Raw genomic sequence first — 25402 nt, forward strand, 5'->3', positions numbered from 1 at the left:
ATTGCAGACAGAGAACAGGTGTCTCACAGCCTACCTCCTGCTGAAATGAGAGGAAGGACAAACACTGGCCTCTCTTCAAATGGATGGAGGGAACCAGATCTTGCAGGTGAAATTGGTCCTGGAGAGTCTGTGTGGTAGTGGAAACAGTGAAGGCAGTAGGGTGGAAGAACTGAACCAGCTGATTCTGGGAGGAAGAGAGTGGGATACCTGTAAACCCTTACATATCAGCTGAGGGTTTACAAGGATATCAGAAAGAACAACATAAAAACTTAAAAATGGAATCAGGATGAAATCAGCTGTAACCTGTTTTGGTTACAGGAATGCCCATGCAGGCCTGCAGTTGTCATAAGATCATGATCATAGAATCATAGAATGTTGTAGGTTAGAATGGACATTAAAGATCACCTAGTTCCACCCCTCTGCCATGAGCAGAGACACCTTCCACTAGACCAAATTGTTCACCCAGTCCGACCTTGAACACCTGCAGACATGGAGAGTCCATAACCTCTCTGTGCAACCTGTTCCAGTGCCTCGCCAACCTTAAAGTAAATTTCCTAATATCTAATCTAAATTCACCCTCCCTTAATTTAAGGCCATTCCTTCTGGTTCTAGCACTATATGCCTTGTGAAAAGTCCCTCTCCATCCTTCCTTTCAGCCACTTTTAATGAAGATTAAATCTCAGTTAATGGAGAAGAGACCAAGCAGTTTCTGGCAGGTGCAGGAGAATTAAAATGTCAGCTAGAAGAAGATTTAAGCAGAGGGCAAGAGAGCTGAAAGTGGAGCTAGAACAATTCCCAACGTCAGTATTAGTCAGATAGTTTGAGTGTCAGTGTCCTGGCCCTGGTGCAAGCTTCATTGTTAAAGAAGGTGTGGAGGGGCCCTCCTGTGACTGAGAATATGAGTCGACTGTGGGTGGAAAACATTTCTGTCCTTTTCTTCTGGTGTTGGGGCATGGCTCCCCAGTCAGACAGCTGTGTGCAGTGGGAGTTACAGCTGTACTCCAGTGCCAGATGGAACAGGCTTGTGGATCATCAGGGGCCCTTCTGTCCTCTTCCTCAGCTGCTGAGCACAAGTTTTCATAGTGAAGAGTGTATGCTGAGGTACACTCTTCCAGACCAGGCTAACATGCACTGGAGCTTTTGCTATCTTTAAACCTAGAAACCACAGTGAGATGAAGGTGTTTCTGAGGCTTGAGCTCAGAAGAGGAGTGTAGGAACTAAAATTCCTGCCTTTGGAGAAGAAACAGCGTCTATTATTACGCTGGCTGTTGCAACATCCTGCTAGATGCATATCTGAAAATAGGGAGAAGTTCATGCCATATGCTGAAGGAGCAAATACTGTGATCTAAGACATCAGTGAAATAACGAATGATATTGGATTATACTACAGGAGGAGCTTTAATTTGAAAACAACGAATGTAAAATCTGTGAGAGATTGCTGGGGAAGTGAGTTTTGACAAGTGTCAGAGGATCGTGCTCACAAACTCATTGTGGCTTTTTGGCTTGCAAAGATAAGAGTCCCTGTGATTTAGTGGCTCTGCATGGGTTTCCATGTAAATCTTGATTAACTTGCAATGGTCCAGAAAGTGAACTGCTGCTGACTTTCATCATCATCTGCTCTAACTTGTGCCAAATTGAGAATTTGGTCAAAGTTTGCCAAAAGGTTTTCATTAATTGTAGCACTGGCAGGGCTTTGAAGGGATATAAGCTGTAATAGGTGAGTGAAAATTGCTTGTCAGCATCACAGTTGGGAATTGACCTTGTGGCATCTATCGAGCTGCATTCAGAGAAGCACCTGTGAGCAGGGATGAAGCAGTGCAGTGCATAGCAAGGACTTGTCTTGATGCCTTCTGCAGCTCACACTGAGGCTCTGGTTTTGTGTGGCCTCTCAGGCAATGGAGCAGCATGCAGCTTGACCAGATCACGAGGGTGTATTTCCACAAAGTGAAACTTGTTCAGGGACTGAAAATTGCGAGGACTGAACAACCCTGCAAGAGGTATCTCTCTGTTTCTCCTTTCTTTATCTGTCCCAGAAGCAACAAGCTTCTGGGGTCTAACATCCTGTAACCCCACACATTATCTCTCCCCTTGTCACTGCGATGTACAGTGATAAGCTTTGATACAGGCCATTCAATTAAAACTTGGACTTGATGATCCTTGTGGCACCCTTCCAACTCAGAATATTCTGTCATTTTGTGATTCTGTGGTTTTGGTGTGCCAGAGATGAGTGAAGAAAATGGCCCTTGGGGAGTGACGGGGAGGCAGAATCTTTCTGCATCTTTGGAGCTTTGACCTCACCAAGAGAGAGCTGCATCTTCTTTACCTGTTCTACCTTAGGATGCTTACCTCCGGGCAGCCCCTGTGCAGGTGCCAACCTTGGCAATGCAAAGTTTCAGAAAAGCATGTTGGATAAGCGTTCTAGCTTCCAGCAGAAGAGCTTATTAACTGCTGTGGGTGAAGTTACCGTAACTGGGAAAGCCAAAAGCAGAAGGTGGCATACTGACTGTGTATTTCCCTCTGTAGGCAAAAATCCACAATGCCGCTTTTGGTGGCCTCTTTGGCTGCAGTTGCATCTTGATCTCCATTCCCAGTTCTGAATTTCTGTGTTAGAGCAACACATGGTAAACAATGAAACATATATTTTCTCTCCAGACCCATAAATAGACCCAGTTCCTATTTTGAGGGACAAGCTCATTCTTGAACAAGCTGCAACTTGCAACCCTCAATGATCTCACATGGATATGCTAGGACTGGAGCTCTTGCTCAGGATAGGAATATGGGGCAGCTCCTATGCTTGGTTTTCTTCATGAAATGGTTTTACTAGATCTAATGGAATTGTGCCAGTGCTTGATCCCAGATCGCCTAGATGCATACAGTCACTGAACAGAAAATGCTGTGCTTTGGCTTGTGGCATCACTTTCCTAATGATGTAATGCATGATTGAGCATGTTGTGTAGAGGAGCAGGAGGGGTGAAAATGTATCTGAAGCTGGGTTACAAAATGTATAATCTCTTTAATTGTTTCCTGATAGAGTGTTTCATCACCACCACTGCTGCGTAGAAGGCATTGAGGAACCCAGAAGTGCTGTTGTTGGAAATACACAGCTAGGATTTGTTTAGCAGCGGTTTAGCATCTCATAAGGAAACTAATGCTCATGCCTCAGTAATGCTTGTAACATCTAAACAGTTACACTAGCATTAAACAATTAAACTCTAATCCCAGTCTGATGGAAGTCTGGAAAGTGACCTGGATTTGTCTCCTTGTTGTCTAAGAGAGCAGTTTCCTTCAGCACCTAGCATCTTCCTTCACCAGGCTGTAGAAGCTGAGTAAACACCAAATCCATCCCCTACCTGACCTCTGAATGATGTCACATAGGTGTGTCTGAGCCCAGCATACTGATGTGAGCTTTGAATTGAATACAGGAGGTACAGCATGGCAGCTCCTTTCAGAAAAGAAGAAAGGGCTGATGCTAGGAGTCCTTGCCAGGCTGCTGAGAATTTATTCAAAACTTCTCTGTTACTACCTTTTACTCATTGCATCTCTGCTAGGTGAGAAGCCTAGCTAAAGAATCATTTGTATGTCACACAGGCTATTGTCATACAGTGACTCTAGGGAGAAGAAAAGCCCATCTCTCCTCTGCTCCTGTCTAATGTGGTAGTTTTTATGGTCCCTATCATGTAAGAAAAAACACCCAGGAACACTGGAAATAACAAGTAGCAGTTTGTAGGAGCACACCTTCCTCTGAGATTGTCCAAGCCTTTTTCATTTACACATAAACCCAGCATCTGATGCTGGGTGCAGGATGCAGGCTGTGAAGAGGAAGCTTGTGATGACAGAGGGGAGTACCTGCAAAGCAACTGTGGCTGTAGTTCTTTTGTAGAAAGCTATAACTGAAGTTTTTGTTCACATTTCTGCAAACTTTATAACCTTGAGTATGCAGCAGCAGCAGGATCATCATCTAACAGTGAGGTAGCCTGTAATCAACATTATTGAATGGTTAGGCCATTTGACAGGTTAGACCAGTCTTTTTGAAAAGCACCAGGATGCATCTTGGCAAATAATATACAGAAATATGCTCTAACTTGTAGTACCTCATTTTCTTTCTTGTGGATGTGATCTCAGAACCTGATTTTAGGATCAAGCAGTTCTTGTCATTTGCATAAGAAACCAGAAGCAGACAGAAACCATGAAATCTAAAACAAAGATTAGGGAGTTGTGTTCATATATGGAACTGAAAGAAAAATGTGGATAGTTGTTGAAGTACCTCTTCTGTGTGTACCTCCCTGTTACGTCTTCTAATACATTAAATAATGCAATCTTTGGGTAATTTTCTCTCTGTTGAGTGTGTCTAGGAAGGCAGGGAATAATGTATCTCTTGGCTGACACATAGTAAAGTTGTTCTTACAAGGCCACATCCAGGTGTTACAAATGGAACTGAAAATTCCAGTCCAAGTTTAAGGGGATCGTAGCTGCAGAGAGGAGGTGGCATATTCTATTTTGTTTATGCTAACACAGAATGAGTCCATGTGGTTTCCATCAGGTAAGTAAGTGCATCAGAGCCAACCTGTTCAACATGGGGACAGGAAAAGATACTGACTTCTACTTTTGCCGGCCTCCAGCATCAGGACTAGGGGACTGGGGGTGAAGCAGTGAAATGTATGGGGTGCTCTGGGCCATGTAACTGCAGACACTGAAAGTTTGAACTTTTGTTACCAACCTTAACATCACAATTTCAAGGAGAGACTTGGACAGCAAGCCTCCTCACAACTCAGTTTGAGGGGATGCTGAATTACTGTTCCCTTGGGGGTGTTCATGCTTACCGATTTTTGGTCTTTGTTCGGCAGCTGTGGCTGACGTTTGCTCCTGTGGCTGATAAGACAGCTGCTTACTTCCACATTTCCCTGGAGACAGTCAACTGGCTCTCAATGGTGTACCTCCTCATCTCGATCCCATTTGGCCTGGTGGCAACATGGGTCCTTGACAGCGTGGGGCTCCGCTGTGCTGTGAGTTGAAGTGTTCTGCTTTGCTGAGGGAGTTTCACCCAGACGTAGCAGTAGAAGCACAAAACAGTAATGTACATGCTTTGAATAGGAGTCTTGCCAAATGCTGCAGAGAATTAGCATGTTGAAAGCTCTGTCCTAGTTCAGTAACATCAGCTCTGTGGCGATGGTAGAGAGAGCAGTAGGAAAAGTCAGAATAAAGTTGCATGCTTGCCTTTTCCAGCTTTAGTTTTCATTGTCTTAGCCAACTGACAGGGACAGATGACTGTGAGCTGACTCTGTGAAGAGCTTTCTATGATTGGGTCAGATTTGGTGTGGAAAAATCTCAGCATCACAATTTTGTTGACTGGGCCAGTTTAAGGAATAGCAGGACAGAGTGCAAGCAAGAGATTGTCAGGTTAGAGCTTGGCCTCTGCTAAGCCAGCTTGCAGTCTGTACACAATCCCAGAACTGTGTTGTGGAATGCAGCACTGAAACACTAGCATGCTAATAGAATAGAAGAACATTTGCAGGATCCATATGCTGCATGATTCATTGCCATTATCTTTGGATTGTCACAGCAAAATATGGGTGATGGCGCAAACTTAAGGTGTGATTAGTGAACTTCAGCTTTCTCATCGATGTGGTTCTTATATGGAGTTGAGACAGCCACCTTGCTCCCTGTCACCCCAAGACACTCCCTGAGGAGGTGGGTAGGATCAGGAGCATCTTGCAGTGGCCCAGAAGGGTGGGGATGGTCTGCAGGCAGTGATTACTAACACCCAGTGTCTCCTGTAGTGCATTTGAGACCTTGCTCATGCTAATCTATTGCATTAAGTTCTGCCCTTCAGGCTTCAGCACACAAACCTGTTTTGTTTCTGCTCACTGCAGGTGGTCCTGAGTGCATGGCTGAACATGGTTGGTAGCATCACCCGGATGTTCAGCGTTCTGAAGTTTCTGAGCTTGGGTTCCCAGAATTATTGGTATCTGTTTGTTGGACAGTGCTTCTCTGCATTAGCACAGCCTCTTATCATCTTTTCACCAACAAAGCTGGCAGCACTATGGTTCCCAGACCACCAGAGAGCGACAGCAAATATGATCGCATCAATGTGTAAGTGATAGCTGCAAAGTAACATTGCTGCCTCTTGCGAGCAATTTGTTTGCCTTTCAGAGGCAGCAGGCAGAGAAAGTCCTTTGTACTTCAGCCATTTGCCCTTGCAAATACAGCTCCACCCAAGAGTCTTGTAGCCATGTGCAACAACACAGGCGAACAAGAAGTGGATATAAGCCACATCCAGGTGCAGTGCTCAGTATAAGCCATCCAGACTCCTAACTTTCTTCCTCTCTTCCAGGACCAGGTTGTCATTTTTGCCTAAATATCACATAGGTTGACGACAGCCATTAATGTTACTAAGTGTTTAGTGGTCTTAGTTTTGCAATTTCTTAGGAAGGTGTCTTAAACTGCATTGTAGTGCCAGTGGTCACAGTTGCCAAGTTCTGTAACTGGATAGAGGTGAGGTGAGGCTGCTGTGGCAGTTTTGCCCACCAGTTCATCCAGTAGGAAGGCTGAGCACGTATTCCTAATTGGTGTGTATGCACACACAAACAAAATATACTTGTCTGTCTTCACAAACATGTTGGGGATGCTAAATGGCGGGACTATCCATGCAGAAAGCATACCTGCCTTGCTAAGTGCCTGGAATGTGGGAAACTGGAGGAGAGGCACCAGATAAGCTTGCTTTAATCACATTCCTCTCTTGGCTTCTTTGGGCACAGATAGAGACAGGATACTGTACCTGATAGACCTGTTTCCTCCCTTCATGTGACATTTTACCCAGCAGCCAAAGAAATCTCTTCCTCTTTTCCCCAAGGACTTGCGAGATGCTCCAGAAACTGGGCTGGCTCACTGGCTCCAGCTGTGAAGTCTCACAGTACCTGCATGTGTGTGGCAGCCCCATCTGTCCTTCCCTTGAAACAGCCAGCAGCTGCCTTCCCTCCCCATTGTCTTGAAGCTGTAAGGAAGGGTTAGGCATGGGGAAAGAAGAGCACCCCTGTGCAGCTTTTCTAATGCTGCTACTGGACTAGAGCATGGGCACTATTGTTTAGCAAGAATGGATCTATGGTGTCAGAACAAATAAATAATTTTTGCACTGCTTTTCCTAGAATAGGGTTGATATGAGGACTCACCTGGTTTTCCAGTGCTGAGACAGACCTTCACCTCTGCTGCTGGAGAAGGAGCTCTGTTGTCAGTGTGGTACGATACAAGCATTACCAAGGATCACTGGGCACTGCCCTGGAGGACAGCAGCCTGCAAACAAAGGGCTCTTTTAAGTAAGAGAGCAGCCAGAGAAGCTAAAGAGCATTTCGTTCACACAGCATCCTCAGTCTTTACAGAACCAAATTAATCTAGCTATGACAAAGAGCAAACTTGAAGAGCAAGGAACAGTGGAATCCCAATACCTGAAGCTGTTCAGCGTCTGGCATGTTGGGATGTCAGAGTGCAGGCTGAATGGGCTGTGATTGTTGTCTGCTGCAACACCTGCATGTTGCTTCCATTAATAATGTCTGGTTACATCCATAATGTATGCTGTACAGTATCAGGATTTAATTTCAAGAAAATTTAAATACTGCCTGGAAGGAGCATCTACCACAGTCCCAGTCTTTTAATCCTGCAGTTAATTGACTCATGGCAAATGTCAACATCTTGATGCTCTTTATGCCCCATGTATTCAGTCTTGTTGCACCTGTCTGTCGGGTAATTATCAGCTCTTCTTTACTTTGTCTTGAAAGACTGAATGGCTCCCACCCAGCCACTTTACAGCCAAATTTCCCTTTGCTTCTTCGTACTTGTCTCCATTCTTTCTGTTGCTGATGTGAGCTTTTTGTGTCATCTTGCTCCAATTTATCAGTGCCCACTTCCTGTGTAATTAATGCTGAGCGGCACTCAGCATTCCACTACTGTCAGTATCAGTGCTGCATACAGAAACTGGCTCTACAGCCTCCTTGTCTATGGTAGGCTTCTGTGGGCTTTTGTAATAAATATGAACCTTGCGCCCAGGATCCTGCTGAGCAGCTGAAATTACTATGACTCAGCTGTCATAATGGTTAGTGACTCAGCTCAAGTGTTTCTTCTACCCATCATTTGTAAAGACTTAAAGAGAAGCAGTGCAAGGCCAAGAACTCATCCCCTGTGAAGATCACAAGAAATTCTCCTGTGTCAGAAGGAGAAATAGTTGTCTGAGTCCACTGAAGTGACTTCTGCTTCATTCATGGGAGTCTTCATTTACTGAAGTCTCTTGGTATATCACTTTCTTCACCCTGAAGAGTTCCAGTGCATCAGAATCACTGACCACAAAACACACAGCCCCACTGCGGAGTGCTGCAAGCTAGTCCACCAGGACCCCTCGATCATAATGTATAGTTGATTAACTCAGTGGTCTCCTTTCCATTCATTATCTAGGCCATGTAATAGCTCTTCCCAGGAAAAGAAGGCAACTGAAACCATGTAATTACTCAAGTGGTCTCAATGCTTTCAAATTTAGCCCAATGCTCACCTATACCTTTCCAACCCTCATCTACACTTTCTGGAACAGCTTCAGTTCATGGAAACAGCTGACTAGTTCACAGGCAGTCCCCTACAATGCCCAGTTGCATTTCACCCCAACAGAGAAGATGTAATCCATCTCCTTGGAAACTGCTGTTTAATTAGAAGCAGGTAATGTACTTAGAAGCAGGTAATATTTTACCATCATCATAAGCTAGTACTTTCTCAAGCACAGAGTAGAAATGCTACAGTTTTGTGCTATAGGATTATTAATGATGCCTCAGCATCATTATAGACAGACAGGGGTGGAAGTCACCTCTTGGGATCATCTTGTCCAACCCCCTGATCAACCAGAGTTGTCTAGACCAGCTTGCCCAGGTTTATGTTGAGTCAGGTTTTGATTATCTCCATGGATGGAGATGTAGCAGCTTATCTGAGCATCTTGTTTCAGTGCTGAACAGCTATCACAGTAAAGAAGTTTATATTCAGGTAGAGTTTCCTGTGTTACACTTTGTACACCACTGAGAAAAGTCTGGTTCCATCTTTATAATTGCTGATCAATGTTCTTTTCTCCAGGCTAACTAGTGTCAGCTGTCCCAGCCTCCTTAGGTATGAGGGATGTTCCGGACCTGTAATCATATCTGTGGCCTTGACTGGACTTGCTCCACTAACTTGGTGCCTTGTATCAAGGAACACAGCATTGGACTTGGCACTCTCTATGTTTCTCACCAGGGCTTAGCAGAGGAGGAGGATCATGATCTTCCACCTGCTCTTCCTGATGCAGCCCAGCATGCTGTTGGACACCTTTCTGCAAGGATTCATTGCTGGCTTATAGTCAACTTGCAATCCACCAGGACCCCATGTCCTTCTCTGCAAAACTGCTTTCCAGCAGCTTCTCCAGGCTCATCAGTCCCACCTCTTTTAGTGGCTCCTCACATGACAGAAGCTCTAGTCCTCTAATCATCTTTTCTCTTTTCTGGACCAGTAAATTCATGTCTCTCTCACACTGGGAACCTGAGAACTGCTCACAATTCTCCAGATGTGGACTTGACAGTGCTGAGTAGAGGGTAAAGACCAGCTCCCACTGACAACACTGCCTAATGCTGAGCGCAGGATTGTGGTAGCTTTCCCTATCAGAAGGCTGTGTTGCTGGCTTATGATCAAGTTGGTGTGCACCAGGACTCCCTGCCCTCTCCTCGTCTGGTCCTTCTTTGCAGAGTTGCTTTCCAGTTGGTGAGTCTCGATGCTTACTGGTGAACGAATTATTCTTCCCAAGGTGGAACATATTATTTCCTTTAGTCAAACTTCACAAGGTTCCCCTCTGTCTATTTCTCCAGTCTATTGCAGTGCCTCTGAGTGGCAGTATGGCCATCTCTTCTGCAAGTCACTCCTCCCATTGTCGCATCATCTGCAAACTAGCTGTGGGCGCACTCTGTCCTATCATCCAGGTAAACTGTATGGCCCCAGTATTAACCCCTGTGGTGCATCACTGATGACGGGCCTCCATCATAATGATGACAATCCTTTGGGCCCAGCCATTTGGCTGGATTTCAGTTCATCTCACTGCTCACTTGTCCAGACAGTACTTCATCAGCTTGTCTGCAAGGTTGTTATGGAGACAGTGTCAATTGCTCTTTCCTCCTCCATCCAGCAGTCATTTCACCATATAAAAGCTACCAGGTTAGTTAAGCATTTTTCCTTTTCACCTTGTCATCCCTCATGTGCCTGGAAGTGGTGGCAAGGATTGATTATTCCATGACCTTCCCAGGGAACAAAGTAAAACTGAAAAGCCTGAAGTTCCCTGGATTCTCCTTCTTGTTCTTCTTGAAGATGGGAGTGACATTTGCTCTCTTCCACTCCTTAGGAGCCTCTTGGAATTGCTGTGGTCTTTTAAAGGTAACCAAAAATGGCCTTGCAGTGGAAACAATCTGTTGCTTCCTCACTGATGCGTCCTATCAGTCCCATGGATTTGTGTCTTCCCCAACCTAGTCTTTCTCCATTGAGGGTAAATCTTTATTGCTTCTAACTTTACCTCTGATCCCAGAGCTGAAGGTCAGTCTTACCAATCACAGAAGAGATGAAGAAGGCATTGAATACGTTGATGTTTTCTGTGTCCTTTATCACTGAGTCCCCTGTCCCATACAGCAACAGGTGCACATTTCTCTAACTTTCCTTTTTCTGCAAAAGCACTTAAGGGTACCTTTCTCATTGCCCTTCACCAAACTCACCAGGCTGGCTTTGGCTTTCTTAACCACATCCCTGCACACTAGTAGAAAAGCAGCTTTACTTCTTTGACTATTTGCAGAATGTTGTCTTAACATTTAAGAATTGTTGCTTGCAATTTTGGATGTTCCCAAGCTGAGTTCCAGAAGTGCTGCTTCACATACTGCTCAGCTCCAGTCCCATAATAATGCAACTGCCTCCTCCTGTACAAAATCTGCAAGGTTCTCTGCTGCCATGTAATTTTTGTACTTGGTAGCAGAGATCAATTTGTGTACCTGCCTGGTCTTTGCAAAGGAAGTATAAAGGCTTGAAAGGCCTCAGGAATGACCTAGTGTCACTTTTTTGTTCATGGCCTTTTGACAAAGAAAAGTAATAGCATCCTAGTGACCCTCATAAAGAGCATTGCCAGCAGCTTGAGGGATGTTGCCTGTCTACATCTGAAGAACTGTGTTGGGTTGTAGATTCCTATATATAAGGAGGACATGGACATATTAGTGTAAGTGCAGTTAAGAAGCCACTAAGACAATTAAGGGAAATGAACATTTGTCATGGCAGTAGAGGCTAAGAGAGCTGTGGCTGCTCACCCTTAAGCAGAGGAATCCTCTACACAATGTATACATAACTAATGGCATAGGGGAATACAGAAAGAACACCTCTGTAACTCCTGCTATGTAACACCAGGACAGATGACATGGATTCACCCATTTTAATTTTGTTCCTTCAGCTTGACATTTACTGAGGCAGCCTTGTGAGAGCGAGGACATTGTAATTCATAGCTGAAAAACAGTTTATAGGAGTTAGGAGTTAAAGGGAGATGGTTTTACAGAATGGATTTCATGGGCTTGAGACAACATATGTGGTAAGAGTAAGACTACATAGTCCACTTCTCCAAATGTTCCCCTCCTGGCTCTCTCTATATATGCCTTGTTTTGTCCTTGTTCATTACAATGCTGCACACTGCAGCTGGGATGCAGCTGGCAGGCAGTAGGGGTGGATACACGATCCTGACTGCTTGCATGAAAAAAATGTTTCTCTTCTCTTTCCTTCCAGCCAATCCCTTGGGCATTCTTATAGCAAACTTGTTGTCCCCTGCACTAGTTCCTGAAGGAAAGCACATTCCATTGATGGTAAATGAAAACTGCTTTAATCAGTCAGCTGGGCAGATTTGGGTCCAGCTGATTTATTTGTTTGGAGGTGGTGGAGCTGGAAAGAGTGGTAACTTGTCTTGTCCTTCTGTTGCGTAGCTGGGTATTTATGCTGTCCCAGCAGTAACAGCCTGTGCTCTAGCAACTCTGGGGATTCACGAGAAGGTCCCGCCAACGCCTCCATCAGCCAGTGCCACCAACTCCAACTCACAGCCATTCTTCACAGGGCTCAAAATGGTAAGTGTTGAAGCATAGGGACTGCTGTGCTGGAGTGAGGGATGCAGCTCTGCAAGGCGGGGATATACTGAACAATCTGCTTACAAAACAGACTCTGAATGCCACTCCTCCAAACCTGCCATGGAAGCCCCTTGAAAGAGATCAGTATTCCTTCCTTCCTCAGGCAGTGGAAGCTTCCCACAGCAAAGGTGCAAGAAATGCTATCTGACCATTCGGCTGTGGGCTGGGAGCCATTCAGATACCTCAAACAGGCTGACTTGGACTTATCCAAGAGGAGCACACAACCTGAATCTTCTGAGCAGATATGGTAACAGGATAGCACATGGCAAAGCAAAAGAAGAATTTGAGCACTGAAGAGTTCCTTCCTCCCTAACATGGTCCCCATTGTACCTTGTCCTCTGGCTGACAGGACAGAGGACAAACTGCCAGGACAAAGCCACACCTTCCTCAGTGACCGTGGGGTTACCTTGTCAGCAATTTCAAGTGAGGAGTCAGAGCCACTGACCCTCAAGTCTGCTGTCACAGACAGATCTTTTCCCTCCTCCAGTTATTTACATTAATTTCTTTTTTTAGCTCCTGAGAAACAAGCCATACATCATCCTGGCAGTGTGTTTTGGAGGAGGAATTGGGATGTTCACCTGCTTTTCAGCTCTGCTAGAACAGATCCTTTGTGAAAAAGGGTATTCAAATGTGAGTCTTCTTGCTTTTCTCCCCATTGTCCACATTGTCTATGATACAATCATATTGATATTCCCTCATAAAGGACTCAGAGCAAAATGAAGACAATTGAATATGCTGCAGTCTCATATCTTATTTGTTCATGTTATCTAAAATAGATTAAGCAGCAGATTAATCCAGAATGCAGTCAGACTCTTAGTATAATAAATTACCTGCCCATGGCCGTTATTGCCCATGGCCATTATTGGCTATGGCCAGGCTCCCACTTGTAAACAAAAAATTTTTTAGGAAAAAAGAATATTGTGATTTTTCTAAGCCACTCCAGAGCACTGCTCTCTATGCAGCCTTCTGTCACCTACTCCAGAGCAGAATGGGGCCCAGGCAGGCCCTAGAGTGAAGCTGAAGACCAGCTGATGCAAGCACCTTTTCCTCTTTGCACAAATTTACATGAAGTCAGGGCAGCAGAAGAGGTCAGTGGTACTGTGACAGCTGGTTATTCATTCTTCTCATGACACCAGCAGGTACTGCTTTTACAGTTCAGCACAGTATGTGCACAGCTGGTTCCTGCTGCTCTCTCCCTCCTGCTTATTAGGAGCCCCCCCCGCCCCAGTTCAGGTGTTTCCTCTCAGCAGGCTGTACTTCAGTCCTGGTGTTTGTATTGCCATGGGGGTCTTCTTAAAACACTTCTCCAGCTGTTACATATGCACATGAACATGTCTGGTCTCTATCCACCCCCTCTTCAGCTCCCGGATCTGATATCTGGCTCAGGGCTCCATAGCCAGGTCACATTTTGCACACTCCATTGGCTTTTAACTGGAAACCTCTTAAACTTTGCAGCCTTGCTTTCTGTGCATCCTGATTTTGTCTCTGTGTGACTGGCTTGCTCTGGCCATTTAGCCCAGAGAAGCTATTCCATATATCCTTTCCTTCCAGTGCCCCTGAGGGTCCCAAAAATGTTTTTCCAAGTTTGTTGAAAGCTTCTCTGCTTTCAGGATTGATGTCTGTGTTTGAATTCTTATGGAGTTGAAGAAGTGCTATAAGCATGTACCCTATCCTAGCCACTGCTCACTGCCTCTCTAGTTAGACTTTGACACAGCCGGTGTCTCCTCTAACATGCTTTGGGTGTGCCACTGCAGGTCCCTGGTAAGAAAAGGGCCAGGAGGATAATTATAAACATCAGCAGGTACCAAGGCAGATGGGCTTGTTGCCACCAGTGTGGACAAAGCACCTGACTGCCACTGGAAGAACCCTGTGTCTCCAGGCTGGAATATTTAATGCCAGGGACCTTCTCTGGCTCTGCATCCAGCCTCCCCTGACAGGTGTATGGAGACTTGTCATCCTTTGGGAGTGCTGTCACCTTGCTGTCCCCACACACTTGTAAAAGCACCTGGACTTTGTCATTTGCTACTCAGAGCCCTCTGAAGGCCTCAGCTACTGCAATGGGCAAAGAATCTTTTCCTACCTCAGGAAGTGAACCACTGGTAGCTGACAGATGGGTCAGTGACATTAAAACCTTTATCCTAACTGCACTAGTTTCTCATTACTTGTTCTTCTGCCCTCCAGGATTTTGCTGGCCTGAATGGTGCACTGTTCACAGTCTGTGGTTTGTTGGGTGCTTTTCTGCTAGGCATGTATGTCGACCGGACAAGGAAGTTCATAGAGTCCACCAAGATCAGTTTCTGTCTGAGTGCACTTGCCAGCATCATGTTCGCAGTGGTGAGTTCTCCCTTGCATTGTGCCATTCCCATGAGCTTATTTCTGTTGCTATCTGATTAATCATCAACTTAAACCAGGGTCATTTGATGTCATAGTGTTTATTAAACCCTGTGTTATGCTTTGGGATTATCTCTTTGGGCTGGGAATTTCTTGTTTTAAAGAAAAACCCTTTATTGAGGATTTGACAGTCACTGTGGAGCCTGAGACAAACTGATTTGGGATAAATAGGCATAATTTTACTTCTCTGTACTGGCTCACTATGTTTGCATACTAACTCCTGAGACCATTCTTTCAAACACAAAAAGAAAGGGAGTTGCTAAGTATTTATATCACAAAAATGAACAAGAATGTCATATTTTTCCAGCTCCTGCCTTTAACAATGGTGAGTGTTAGGGTTGTAACATTAGTGGAAAGCACCTAGTTATATTCTAATTCTGAAGTAGTTCCTTGAGGGGGACAGGAGAGGCAGAAGAGGAAAACACTTGAATTCAGCCAGGAGAGGAATGCACAACCTGGAGACTTTACAGCCATGGGGCCAGGTTACAAGTACTGCACTCAAGCACAGCCACTGCCAATGGGAGCCAACACACAGTAGGAATCTGTTCACAACACACAGCACCACAGAGGACCCAGAATGGTGCAGGTTTCTGCTTTCCCAGCAGCCTTATGCTGTGCATTTCTCTTGTGTAATAAAAAACACAGACTTTCACTAGAGGGTGATCACACCTTCCCTGGGGCCAAGGCCCCAGAGATGGTAGCTTCATTTGGAAGAGACAGACAAATATAATGCTTTTGTCAATGTAGGACAAGATGCCTAAAGCACACCTTGCATTTTCCACTTTCATATTCTGGCATTTGTTTTGAGGATGATCGGAATACAAGCCAGCTTGCCTGGACTCAGGTGAAGCACTGAATAGGTAAGAGGCTATGTTAGGAGCAACGAGCAAACCTATTCCTCCTGCCCTTCCCTCCTCACCTTCATCTGATACAGATGAACTGTTAGCTCAAAGCAGTAGAACAAAAGTCGCCCATTCAAATCTATTTGGTCCCTTTGTGCTTTGAACTCAGATTCCAGACACATAGAGTTTTCCTTGACGTAACCAGTTTAGCTGGGCCAGGTTTGCTGCCATCCCAGGACAGACACCTTGTACTCCTCTGTGGGAATTTATTACATGGTCAAGGAAGGAGGAACCAGCAGCATGGCTGCAAAGTACTTTGTCTTTAGTAGCATTGGCTGAACAGGGTCATGCTCTTTCCTCCAGAGTTGGAGACAAGGCTGTTGTAGGCACTAAACTAGTCTTCAGGTTTTGTAAATATTTCAGATGTTTTTTTTTGTTTGCTTTTTTGTTTGGGTCTTTTGATGTTAAAATCCTAGTGTTACAAATGTGTGTCTGAATGATTTTCCCTGTCATTGAGCTGCAGCAACCCAGAATTCTCACAAGTAACTTAATACAAACATAATTTCCAAAATTATTTTGCTTTGGGACAAAGGTGTGTGTTTCACTTGGCCCTAGAGAGATGTTGAAATACTGCTGGTAAGTTACTGACCGGTGAAGTTACTATAGTACAACCAGACCAGTGCTTTTCAGATAATTCTGCTGATCCTCTCCTTACTTCAATTCAACAGATAGCTCTCCATTTTGTAGCATTCTGTTGACTCTAGAGGGCTGAAAGTAAAAAATTGATTTCCGTAAAAGGTAGGGAATATACTGGTGAGTCACCCCCTGAGACTTCCTGCAGGTTAAAGGTTCAGAGACTTTCTGCACAACAGTGCTGACATTGAGACTTTGGTATTGTTTTTTTTTTTTGCCTGCAGACTTCTCGGTTCAGACATCAGGCCATCATGTTGGCCATCACCAGTTCGCTCTTCGGTTTCTTTGGTTTTGCCATCTATCCCATTGCCATGGAGCTGGCTGTGGAGTGCTCCTACCCTGTAGGAGAGGGCACATCTACAGGCCTGATTTTTGTTGCAAGGTAAGCAGATTAAATCCAATTGACAGATGAGCTTGAGTTCCAACACCCACACACACACAGACACACACACACACAAGGGTGTGGGTGCAGATACAGACATCAGTGCTTGCTGTCCTCATGAATGTCTTTCTGGTGTCTGTGCACTTGCTGCTGGCAAGGGGAGCTGGTTGGCTAAGCCATAGAGTTGAAGAGCTAAATGCTTTAAAATAGGGAGGACTATGTGGAAGAGGTGTAAGAAATGCAGTAAGAAAGATGAAGGTCTCCCTTGGCGGCACAAAGCGTGATTTAACCATGCCCAGCACCACCTGCCTTTGAAGTAGATGGGGGTTGCATGCCTGATAGAGGCACCCATTCCCACAACAGTACAGGGACGAGTCAGTTCCCTGTGCTCTGTTGAGGGACAGTGACTGTCCTTCCAGTTACCAATTTACCTGCCTGGTAAATTAAGGTACAAATAAGGGCTGGCTCTGGACTTCAGCAGGAATGACTTGCTGGAGCTCTAAGCAGTGACACCAGTGATCTGATGCCATGTGTTTGTGTCAGGAGGAGGTGCAGCAGCAAGAAACATCAGTGAGGGGCATCAGACACTGCCTTTGAAGGCTGTTGTCTCTTACTGGTTGTGGACTTAGTGACTGCTGCCAGCCAGCTGTGAATGAGGAGGAGGCTGAAATCATAACCTTTTTTGTATCCTCAGTTCTGCAGTGAGAAGTGTTTCCAAGTCTCTGCCCAGTAAATATGCCTCAGGTTTTTGTCAGGTGTAGTTCAACACCTGCTCACCTTCAGAGGGAGTATATAGTGATCCTGCCACACTGGCCCTGTGTCTGAAGTTGACCTGGACACCCTGTGGGACAGGACCAGTTAACCAAATGTTTGGGCCAGAGGAATCCCACAGCAGCTTTCTCTGCTAGAAGGACCATGCTGCAGAAAGAGGCATCATTCTCTTCTGGCTGGGGAAGGTGGCCCTGTCTGCAGCACTGGTACCTCAGGCAGGTAACATAACTGCATGTTGGCTTCTCCCCACAGCCAGATTGAGGGTGTGATTTTAATGATTCTTCTACAAGCTCTCACTGTCCATGTTTCTGAGGATCCATTTTCCACCTGTGCCCTTGATGAGGATGGAGCCCTGGACTGGACAAGTACGTATGTCCTTAGGAAATGATGCTGGACACTCAGTTGCACCCCATGTACTCTCCACTCTCCTCCAGGTCTCAGTTTGATGAACCCTGCAAGTCTGATTCCTATTGTAGAATATCTTCTAACCCCCTTTCTGAATCTGATGGTGCACTCCTTGCTGCTCCTGCTAAACCAGTCCTGCAAAATTGAAATAGTAAGAACTCTAAAGCCACTGCTGGCTCCAGGTTAAAATTTCTCTTGCAGTCACCCTGCAGAGACTTGAGTTTCATAAAACTAGAAGGCAGTTGTTCTGAGGGAAATACGTTGTCCATGTAGCATAACCAGGGCTGGTTTTCATATTGGAGGCCAAGGTTACAAATGCTTTAACTGAAAACTACATCTGTCTGTTCTGCCTGTATTTGTAACATACTCGTATAGCTTTGTTCTCACTTACTCCAGATTTCCCTTCCTTTCCTAGCTGGTCAGAAGAGACAGCAACTGAGAACAGGAGCACATAAGTGTTTTCAGTCTTGATCTCTCAGCTGGTTCATATTTGTATAATACTGACACCTGGGGACGCCATAAGCAAAGGCTGACCATCACCTGTTAAATATATCCTGCTTGGCTGAGCAGAAACTCCCCAGAATAAGGTCTACTAGCTGTAAGGAATTAAGGCTTCATAATAACTGTCCCCAAAAAGCAATTTGACTGCTTCATCTCTGAAAGCCTGCAATTTGCCATTTAATCAGAACAGAGCTGGATCTTGGGATTAGATATCCATTCATATTCCTTTTGTGGTCTGATACATACAGGAAAATCTGTGGAGAAGGGGATGAAGATGTTCATTTGGGACACTGGTGAAATTAGAACTACTTCCAGGCTTTTTAGGTACACTTTTTTCCCCTTCAGAAAAGATTCTTGAAACACAAATTTGTCATTAATAAAAGTTCATGTTAAATGTACTTTTCTACATGCTGCTCTCAGATGATATTACAAGGAGCACTACCTGTGAGGACCTATTCCCTTGTGGAGCTGAAGTGATTTGATTCAATCTTTTTTGTAATGTTTTTCACTAACGCCCAAGACACAAATGTGTACCCTTATAGAGGGACGCACACTCCTGCAAGTAAAATGTGTGCTCCGATGTAAGACCTCCAACCTGGGGGGTCATGCAGGACACAGAGTTCTGGAAGCCTTCCACATTTTACCTAAATACTCTTCCTATGCTAGTGTTAGGTAAAGCAAGTTTTGTCTATTACCAAACTGGTAATGTCCCATTGTGGTCTGCACCCTGTCCTCAGTGGTATCCCTTGGCAGGAGGTCAGACAGAATGTGTCATTTTGTGGAGTTGACCTGTAGATTTCTGCACCCATGGGGAGTTTTGGATTCACTGCCTAAAACTGTATCTCTCTCACAGCTCCAGTACTGGTGCTGGCTGGCCTCTGCAGTGGTATGGCTTGTTTCTACGTCATCTTCTTCCACACTGACTACAAGCGGCTCCATGCTGAGACAATCAGTGCTGATTTGGTCAAGGCAGAAGATGCAGCGACAGCACATGTTCCTGAATCCTAAACTGACCAAAAGGGGATGCCAAGGCTCAGGACTCAGACTATTGGGCATGGACCAATCCTGAGCTGGTACGATGGGATATCTGTGTCATGTTGCACAACAAGCAAGGACTAGAGCAAATAGCACCTTGGCTGCGCATCTCTCAGTCTTGTGTTTATTTGGGGATCTGGGCTGTTAAGAAAAGCTGTCCTTCTAGAAAGGTTAAAGTGGAAATGGACAACTATGTTATCAACTAAAATTTTTAGCCAACTTGATTCAACCTAAAGAAATGCCGCAGTGGAGGGTAGCATTGTATTTCAGCCATTTTTAAATTTTCATGTACATGGATCAAGGGTGAAAGTTTCAGAAAGATGGAAACTGTGCCTACCACAAATCCAGTGGAAAACATCTATTTAAGGACTGCGGTACAGCATAACAACTCTTCCACTCATGTTGGAGCTAATTGTGCCTTTTAGCTAAAGGGCCGTAGAAGCTAGAGCATCCTTCCATTCCAGTGGGGATATGTAAGTATGTGATCTGTAATACAAGTCTGTTACAATGAGTCACTTTGTCTTCTACAAGAAAAGAAAAGCCTTGCCTGTAGTGCTGCCTATAAAAGAAAATATCAATAAGCAGCAGAAGTTAAATACAGCAGCATTTCTCACCCCTCTGCTTCTCTGCTAAATGCTGAGACATTCAGGATTAGCTTGTTTTACTTGGGATTCTGTTTATTCACCTCTTTTGCAGTTTCAGTGGTTTGAGTTTTCCACAAGAAGACAAACTTGCTGGTTTAGTATTAGACTAATGTGATGCTCTCCTATCAAGCATCATTCCTTGGGGAATGACACTGTAGTGCCTGGCATGGTAGAAGCTGTGCAAAGGTGACACTTTAGTGCAGGGACTTGTCATAAGTTTCTTGTCATAAGTTTCTGCAGGTGACAGAGGCTTTGGGGAGGAGACCAAGTGAGAAACAACATCAAAAAACACCTGTTCTCTCTTTGTTCTTTACTGTTAGATGAGATGGGAAGTGACACAAAAGATCCCTTCTGGAGTTACAGTTACACTGACAATTACAATGGGTACAACTGTATTTTTTAATTTTACAGTACTTCCACAGCAGTGTAATGTCCTGCTTGGAGTTCAGGTCTAGGTGTACTACCTGAGAAATTCTTACTTTATAACACATTAAAAAAAACCTGGGATTTCGTGATGCTTCATGTTATACGTATTTCAAGGGAATCTGAGTACTTGCTGATTAAGGGACCTTGATGCAAATTGAATCTGTGACTAGCTTTATCCAGTCCAGCTAGGAGACAATCCCACTGCCAAGAACACACTCTGTCTGGGGAAAACTGTACAAAGGAGCTCTCTCACAGCCTAAATTCTCTTCCCCATTAACCACTGGAAGGCTCTCCCTTTGCTAAACGTGTTTGCATCCTTCTAAGGAGCCTGCTTGTTCCTACAGCTCGAGCTGTGCTCTCACTAGTAAGCACTGATGTTTGACAAAAGGAGCAGGAAAGAAGTCTGAAACCAAAGTGAAACAAGATTGTTTAAACCTGTCAGAGGAATGAGATAGCTGTCTTTCGCAAACTAGCTGGTCAGTTCTGCAGCCCTAGAACTAACACACCAAACAAATTAACGCCAAATTTACCTGCCACTTCTGAATTCCACTGTACTGGGAAGCAAGAAGCACTTGATATTTTATAATTTTATATATTTACAAATGTTTCTGGTTTTTTTTTTAATAAAGGGTGGTTTAAGAAAGGATTAACCTCTTCTCACTGTATCATCTTTTAAAAAGTATTTTCTAGGTGCAAGGTTGTGTTGGATCTGCTGTGCAGCACAAAGCAAAGGCTGCAGTATTTGCTAGCTGTGCTTACACTGACAATGTGTGAAATATAATCTCAGAGTAATCTTAGATTCTTAAAATGACCATGTGAAATTAGCTGTAGGATAAACTATGGTTAGCTCTGTTTTGAAGGATAAGTTAAAGAAGTAAGGAAATACTGCTAGCAACTGTCTCCAAAACCTGCTGTTGCCCTGGTGAGAGAGTCTGCCTTGCACCAGCTGAGACACTATTATCTTTAACCAAGCACATAAAAGAGATGACAAAAAGGGGAGACTTTTCTGTCTCCTAATGCATGAGACATAGAGGTGTGTGAGGCTCTTTTTGGATTCCTGATGAGTAGTTGCTCTCTCCCTCTATGGTTTGTCATACCCTGACAGCATGCCATAAAGGTGTGATGGCACTGCCAAGCAGTGAGGCCAGACAGCTCAAGCAGGTACCTGCTTTGCAGCATCAGCTATTCCTGCTGGCTCAGCTAACTTCACATTTTGTGTTTAGAACAAAAGAGGCTCGAGTGTCCATGCTAGTCTGTAATTACCACCACAGCTGAAGGAGACTTTCTGCTGTGTTCTCTTCAAGATTGTGTAACTGATCTATCTCACAGCTCACTTATAGATGTGCCTTTTCTTGGAAAACTTATGGAAAATGTGAAGCTGAAGTCTTAGCAGAACAGAGGGATTTTGATGTTAAGACCTGGGCCAGGTGTGCTGGGGACCCGTGTCCTTTCCCTGCCAAAGGAATGGCCTTCCATGACCCCAGCAGAGACCTCTACAAAAAACCTCTCTGGAAAACTGCAGAAAGTCTTCTGCAAAGGTGAACACTCCTGGCTGTGGTTGGGTCTCACTAGAGCCCTCCCATTTTTGTGAAGTCAAGGGAGAGGAGATGGGACAGTCACGTCACTAGTCCCATTACAGCAGTGGATCAGAGAGAAGCCCTCTGAAACAGGCAGGGGATACACAATCTTGCTGTGGCTGCAGTCTGAGGTGTGCAGTGCAGCCTCTCCCTACAGCAGTTCTGTCTAGGTGGGGACAGCAGACACCACCAGGATAGATAGGACAGATCTGAAATTGCAGGAAGAGACACATTTCTCCTGGGGCAGGGACAGGCAGCAGACCTGCGTACAGAACACATGCTCAGATGGTGCACCTCCTGCAGCAGGTGGCTGAGCTGCAGAAGGCAATGAGAAAGCTGCATAACATCAGGGAGACTGAGAAGGTGTTAGCTAGCTGGTCCCAAGCTCAGCCTGCAGTGACCCCATAAGCCAACGACCAAACAGCCAGAAAAATTCCCTCACTAGCACATATGGAAGGGAGAGCTTAATAATGCAGAAGAATGGAAGCTTGCAATGACAAGGACCACAGGGGGAAGAGACTTCCCTGAAGCCTGAAGTGCCCTTGCATAACCACTTTGTTTCCCTGTGGACTGAAGAGGAATGACCTGTCACATCATGAGAGGCACTGGAGCTGAGTAAGGCAGCCCCATCTGCTCCCCGTATAACAAGCAGTAAGGCAGCCCCATCTGGTCCCACATCACAGCCAGCACAACTAAGAAAAGGTAAGGGGTGATAGCAGTAGGTGACTTCTGAGAGGTTCAGAGGTACTGAGAGACCTGACACACTCTCTAGGGAGGTGCTGCTCACTGGGCAGTCGTAGCAGAGATGTCACTGACAGGCTGCTGAGCCTTGTACGACTGTACACTGACTATTACACACTGCTGTTTCATTAATTCCCCCCCCCCTCAAAGGGAAGGTGTTTGAAAGGGCCAGTCAGGTCTGCTAAATCAGAGCACACAGCAAGACATAAGCAATCTGGGAGGTTTCTGGAACACAATTTCATTCTTAAGTGACAGAGAAGAAGGAGACATGTTATGCAGGACCTTGTTCTCACCAAGAAGGAGAGGCTGGCATGGAATGTAAAGCCCAGGAGCAGTCTTGGCTGCAGTGACCATGAAATGATGGAGTTTGATATCTCCAGGGCAGTGATGAAGGTGCACAGCAAGCTCACTGCCCAGGACTTCAGGACAGCAGATCTTGGCTTCTTCAGGGGTGTTTAGGGATAATGTCCTGGAGAGAAAAGAAGCCCAGGAAAGCTGGTTGATATTAAGGATCACCTCCTTCAAGCTTGGCAGTAATACACCCCAGCAAGGAGGAACTCAGGCAAAAAATGCCAGGAAGCCTACATAGATGCCAGGAACCCCTAGACAAACTCAAACACAACAAGGAAGCAGAGGATGGAGGCCAGCAGAGGTAGCTTGGGAGAAGTGCAGAGAGATTGTCTGAACCGCCAGGGATCTGTAGTACTGCATTTTATTTAAATGGTATGCTCTGTCTCACCCCTCCAAAATGTATGGTATATTCTAAGCCTGTGGTCCTGCCCTGAACCATCATGTGTCTGTAACCCCACTGGCCCATGTCTGATGCCGTGCCCACTTCAATTCCCCTCTTAAACTGTGTGAGCGAGATCAGTGGCTCTCTTAGCCTTTCTCCTCTCTTAGCCCCTTTTTCTCCCCTCTTGGCCATTCCCTAGGCTCTCCCTTTCCCTCTCCCCCTCCCTCCCCCTTTCCCCTTCCCCCTCAGTAACCACCATGCTCCTGGAGATGGGACCCCCAATAAACCCTTTTCTAATCAGCACCCTCAGAAGCCGTGTGGAGTCTCCTTGCCTGCCTGCAGCTGCCAGCGAACTCACAGCCTAGAGGGCCCTCCGGGGACTCCCTGGGGTGCCCCCCTCCAAATGAACCACATCAGGGATCAAGTAAGGAAAGCCAGTTTTTGGCCTGGTTTTGATAGCGGGGGTGACCACAGAGGTGGCTTCTGTGAGAAACTGCTGGAACTTCCACTGTGTCTAGCAGAGCCAGTCCCTGACGGCTCTGAAGATGAGCATGTTGCTGGCCAAGGCTAGAGATGATGGTAATGCCTCTGTGATAAAATCTTTAAGAAGAAACCAAAAAAAAGGTGGGAGCACAGTTTTAATCCCAGCCAGAGAAGAGGAGGAAGTGAGAATATGTGAGGCACCAGGGTCAGTGAAGATGGAGGGGGAGGAGCTGTTCCAGGCACTGGAGCTGGGATTCCCCTGCGGGCCATGGTGAGACCGCAGTGAAGCAGCTGTGCCCCTGCAGCCATGGGGATCCACGGGGGGTGCCGAGATCCAGCCGCAGCCCGTGGGGGAGATGCCAATGCCAGAGCAGTTGGATCCCTGGAGGAGGCTGAGGAAGACCCACTGGAGAGAGGAGGCCCTGATTCCAGGGTAGAGCAGCCTGTCCTTGGAGAACTGCACCCTGTGGAAGAGTGACCCACATCACAGCAGTTTTGGGAGGGACTCACATTGCAGTTTTGGGAGGACTGCTGCTCCTGAGATTTGGAGCCATGCTGGAGAAGTTCATGGAGAACTGTCTCCTGTGGGAAGGGACCCCACGGTCTCACAGGGGAAGGGCTCCTTTTCCTGAGCAGCAGAAGAAAACCTCGGGTGATGAACTGACCAAAGCCCCCGAGCCCTGTCTCCCTGTGCTCTTGGTGGGAAAGAGGGAGCGGTTGCAAGAAGAAAATGTGTTTTTAAGGGCTTATATTACTTCTTATTATCTTCCTCTGATTGTTTTAGTAATAAACTCACTTTGTATTTCTAAGCTGAGCCTATTTTGCACTTGAAGTATTTTCTCCTCGTCCTTATCTCAGCTCATGAACCCTACATTAAATTTTTCTCTCCTCTGCCCAGCTGTAGCAGAGGAGGGTGAGTGAGCAGCTCTCGTGGGTGCCTGGCACTTGGCCAGTGTCAAACCACAACAAGTTCTCATAGACATAAATCTGGCCAGGGACAACAAGGGCAACAAGAAATGATTCTGTAGGTATACTGTATAGGTACTGTAGCTAGGCTGTCTCAGTCACTGTCAAGTAACAGCTGTTTTGGCACTGGCAAAGGCATGGTGACAGACCTATTGCTGGGGATGGTCCTGATGTGAGGAGGCTGGACTGAAAACATCCTGCCAGCAGCACAGCTGTAAGTCCACATTCAGATTAAGAAAACAGGTGGGTGGAATGTACCTCAAATCCCCTCTAATAACCTAAGCACCATGGGACCCAGACTTTCAGGATCTGTTTCAGGATCACTATTTCCAGTTTCCAAATGATGTCAAGCAGTTCAAATATGCCAGGCCAAACATATTCTGTGGAGGATATCTAGTTGCATGTGCCCCACTATCAGGTATGAAACGCAGAATATCTTGAGGTAGGTCAGGATTGGGCATTTTTGGGTCTAGTTGCATTCTGAAAGAGTCCTCTTGTCTCACACGCTCCATAGCATCTTGAGTTTTAGAAATCTGTAACACAGTTAGGGAGTTGCATAACCAAAGCAAAAGTTTTAGTTACCCATGATTTATAAATACACCAATCAGAACTTAAGAATATCAT

The 25402-nt window shown here is 45.4% G+C and overlaps 1 protein-coding gene across 1 annotated transcript in view; it reads left to right on the plus strand.

The window, feature by feature from the left end:
• SLC49A3 (solute carrier family 49 member 3) overlaps positions 1-20924 on the plus strand; it is a 48422-nt gene extending 27498 nt beyond the window's left edge. Inside the window, exons 4-12 of the mRNA XM_041471063.1 lie at positions 4845-5003; positions 5871-6090; positions 11797-11873; positions 11991-12128; positions 12702-12818; positions 14370-14522; positions 16339-16496; positions 17520-17632; positions 19027-20924. Coding sequence (XP_041326997.1) covers positions 4845-5003; positions 5871-6090; positions 11797-11873; positions 11991-12128; positions 12702-12818; positions 14370-14522; positions 16339-16496; positions 17520-17632; positions 19027-19181 — 1290 coding nt within the window. The 3' untranslated portion in view covers positions 19182-20924. The remainder of the gene's footprint in view (positions 1-4844; positions 5004-5870; positions 6091-11796; positions 11874-11990; positions 12129-12701; positions 12819-14369; positions 14523-16338; positions 16497-17519; positions 17633-19026) is intronic.
• Positions 20925-25402: the final 4478 nt, after the last annotated feature.

Source organism: Pyrgilauda ruficollis, unplaced genomic scaffold (assembly GCF_017590135.1).
Source record: "Pyrgilauda ruficollis isolate IOZ18807 unplaced genomic scaffold, ASM1759013v1 scaffold106, whole genome shotgun sequence".
Lineage (NCBI taxonomy): Eukaryota > Metazoa > Chordata > Aves > Passeriformes > Passeridae > Pyrgilauda > Pyrgilauda ruficollis.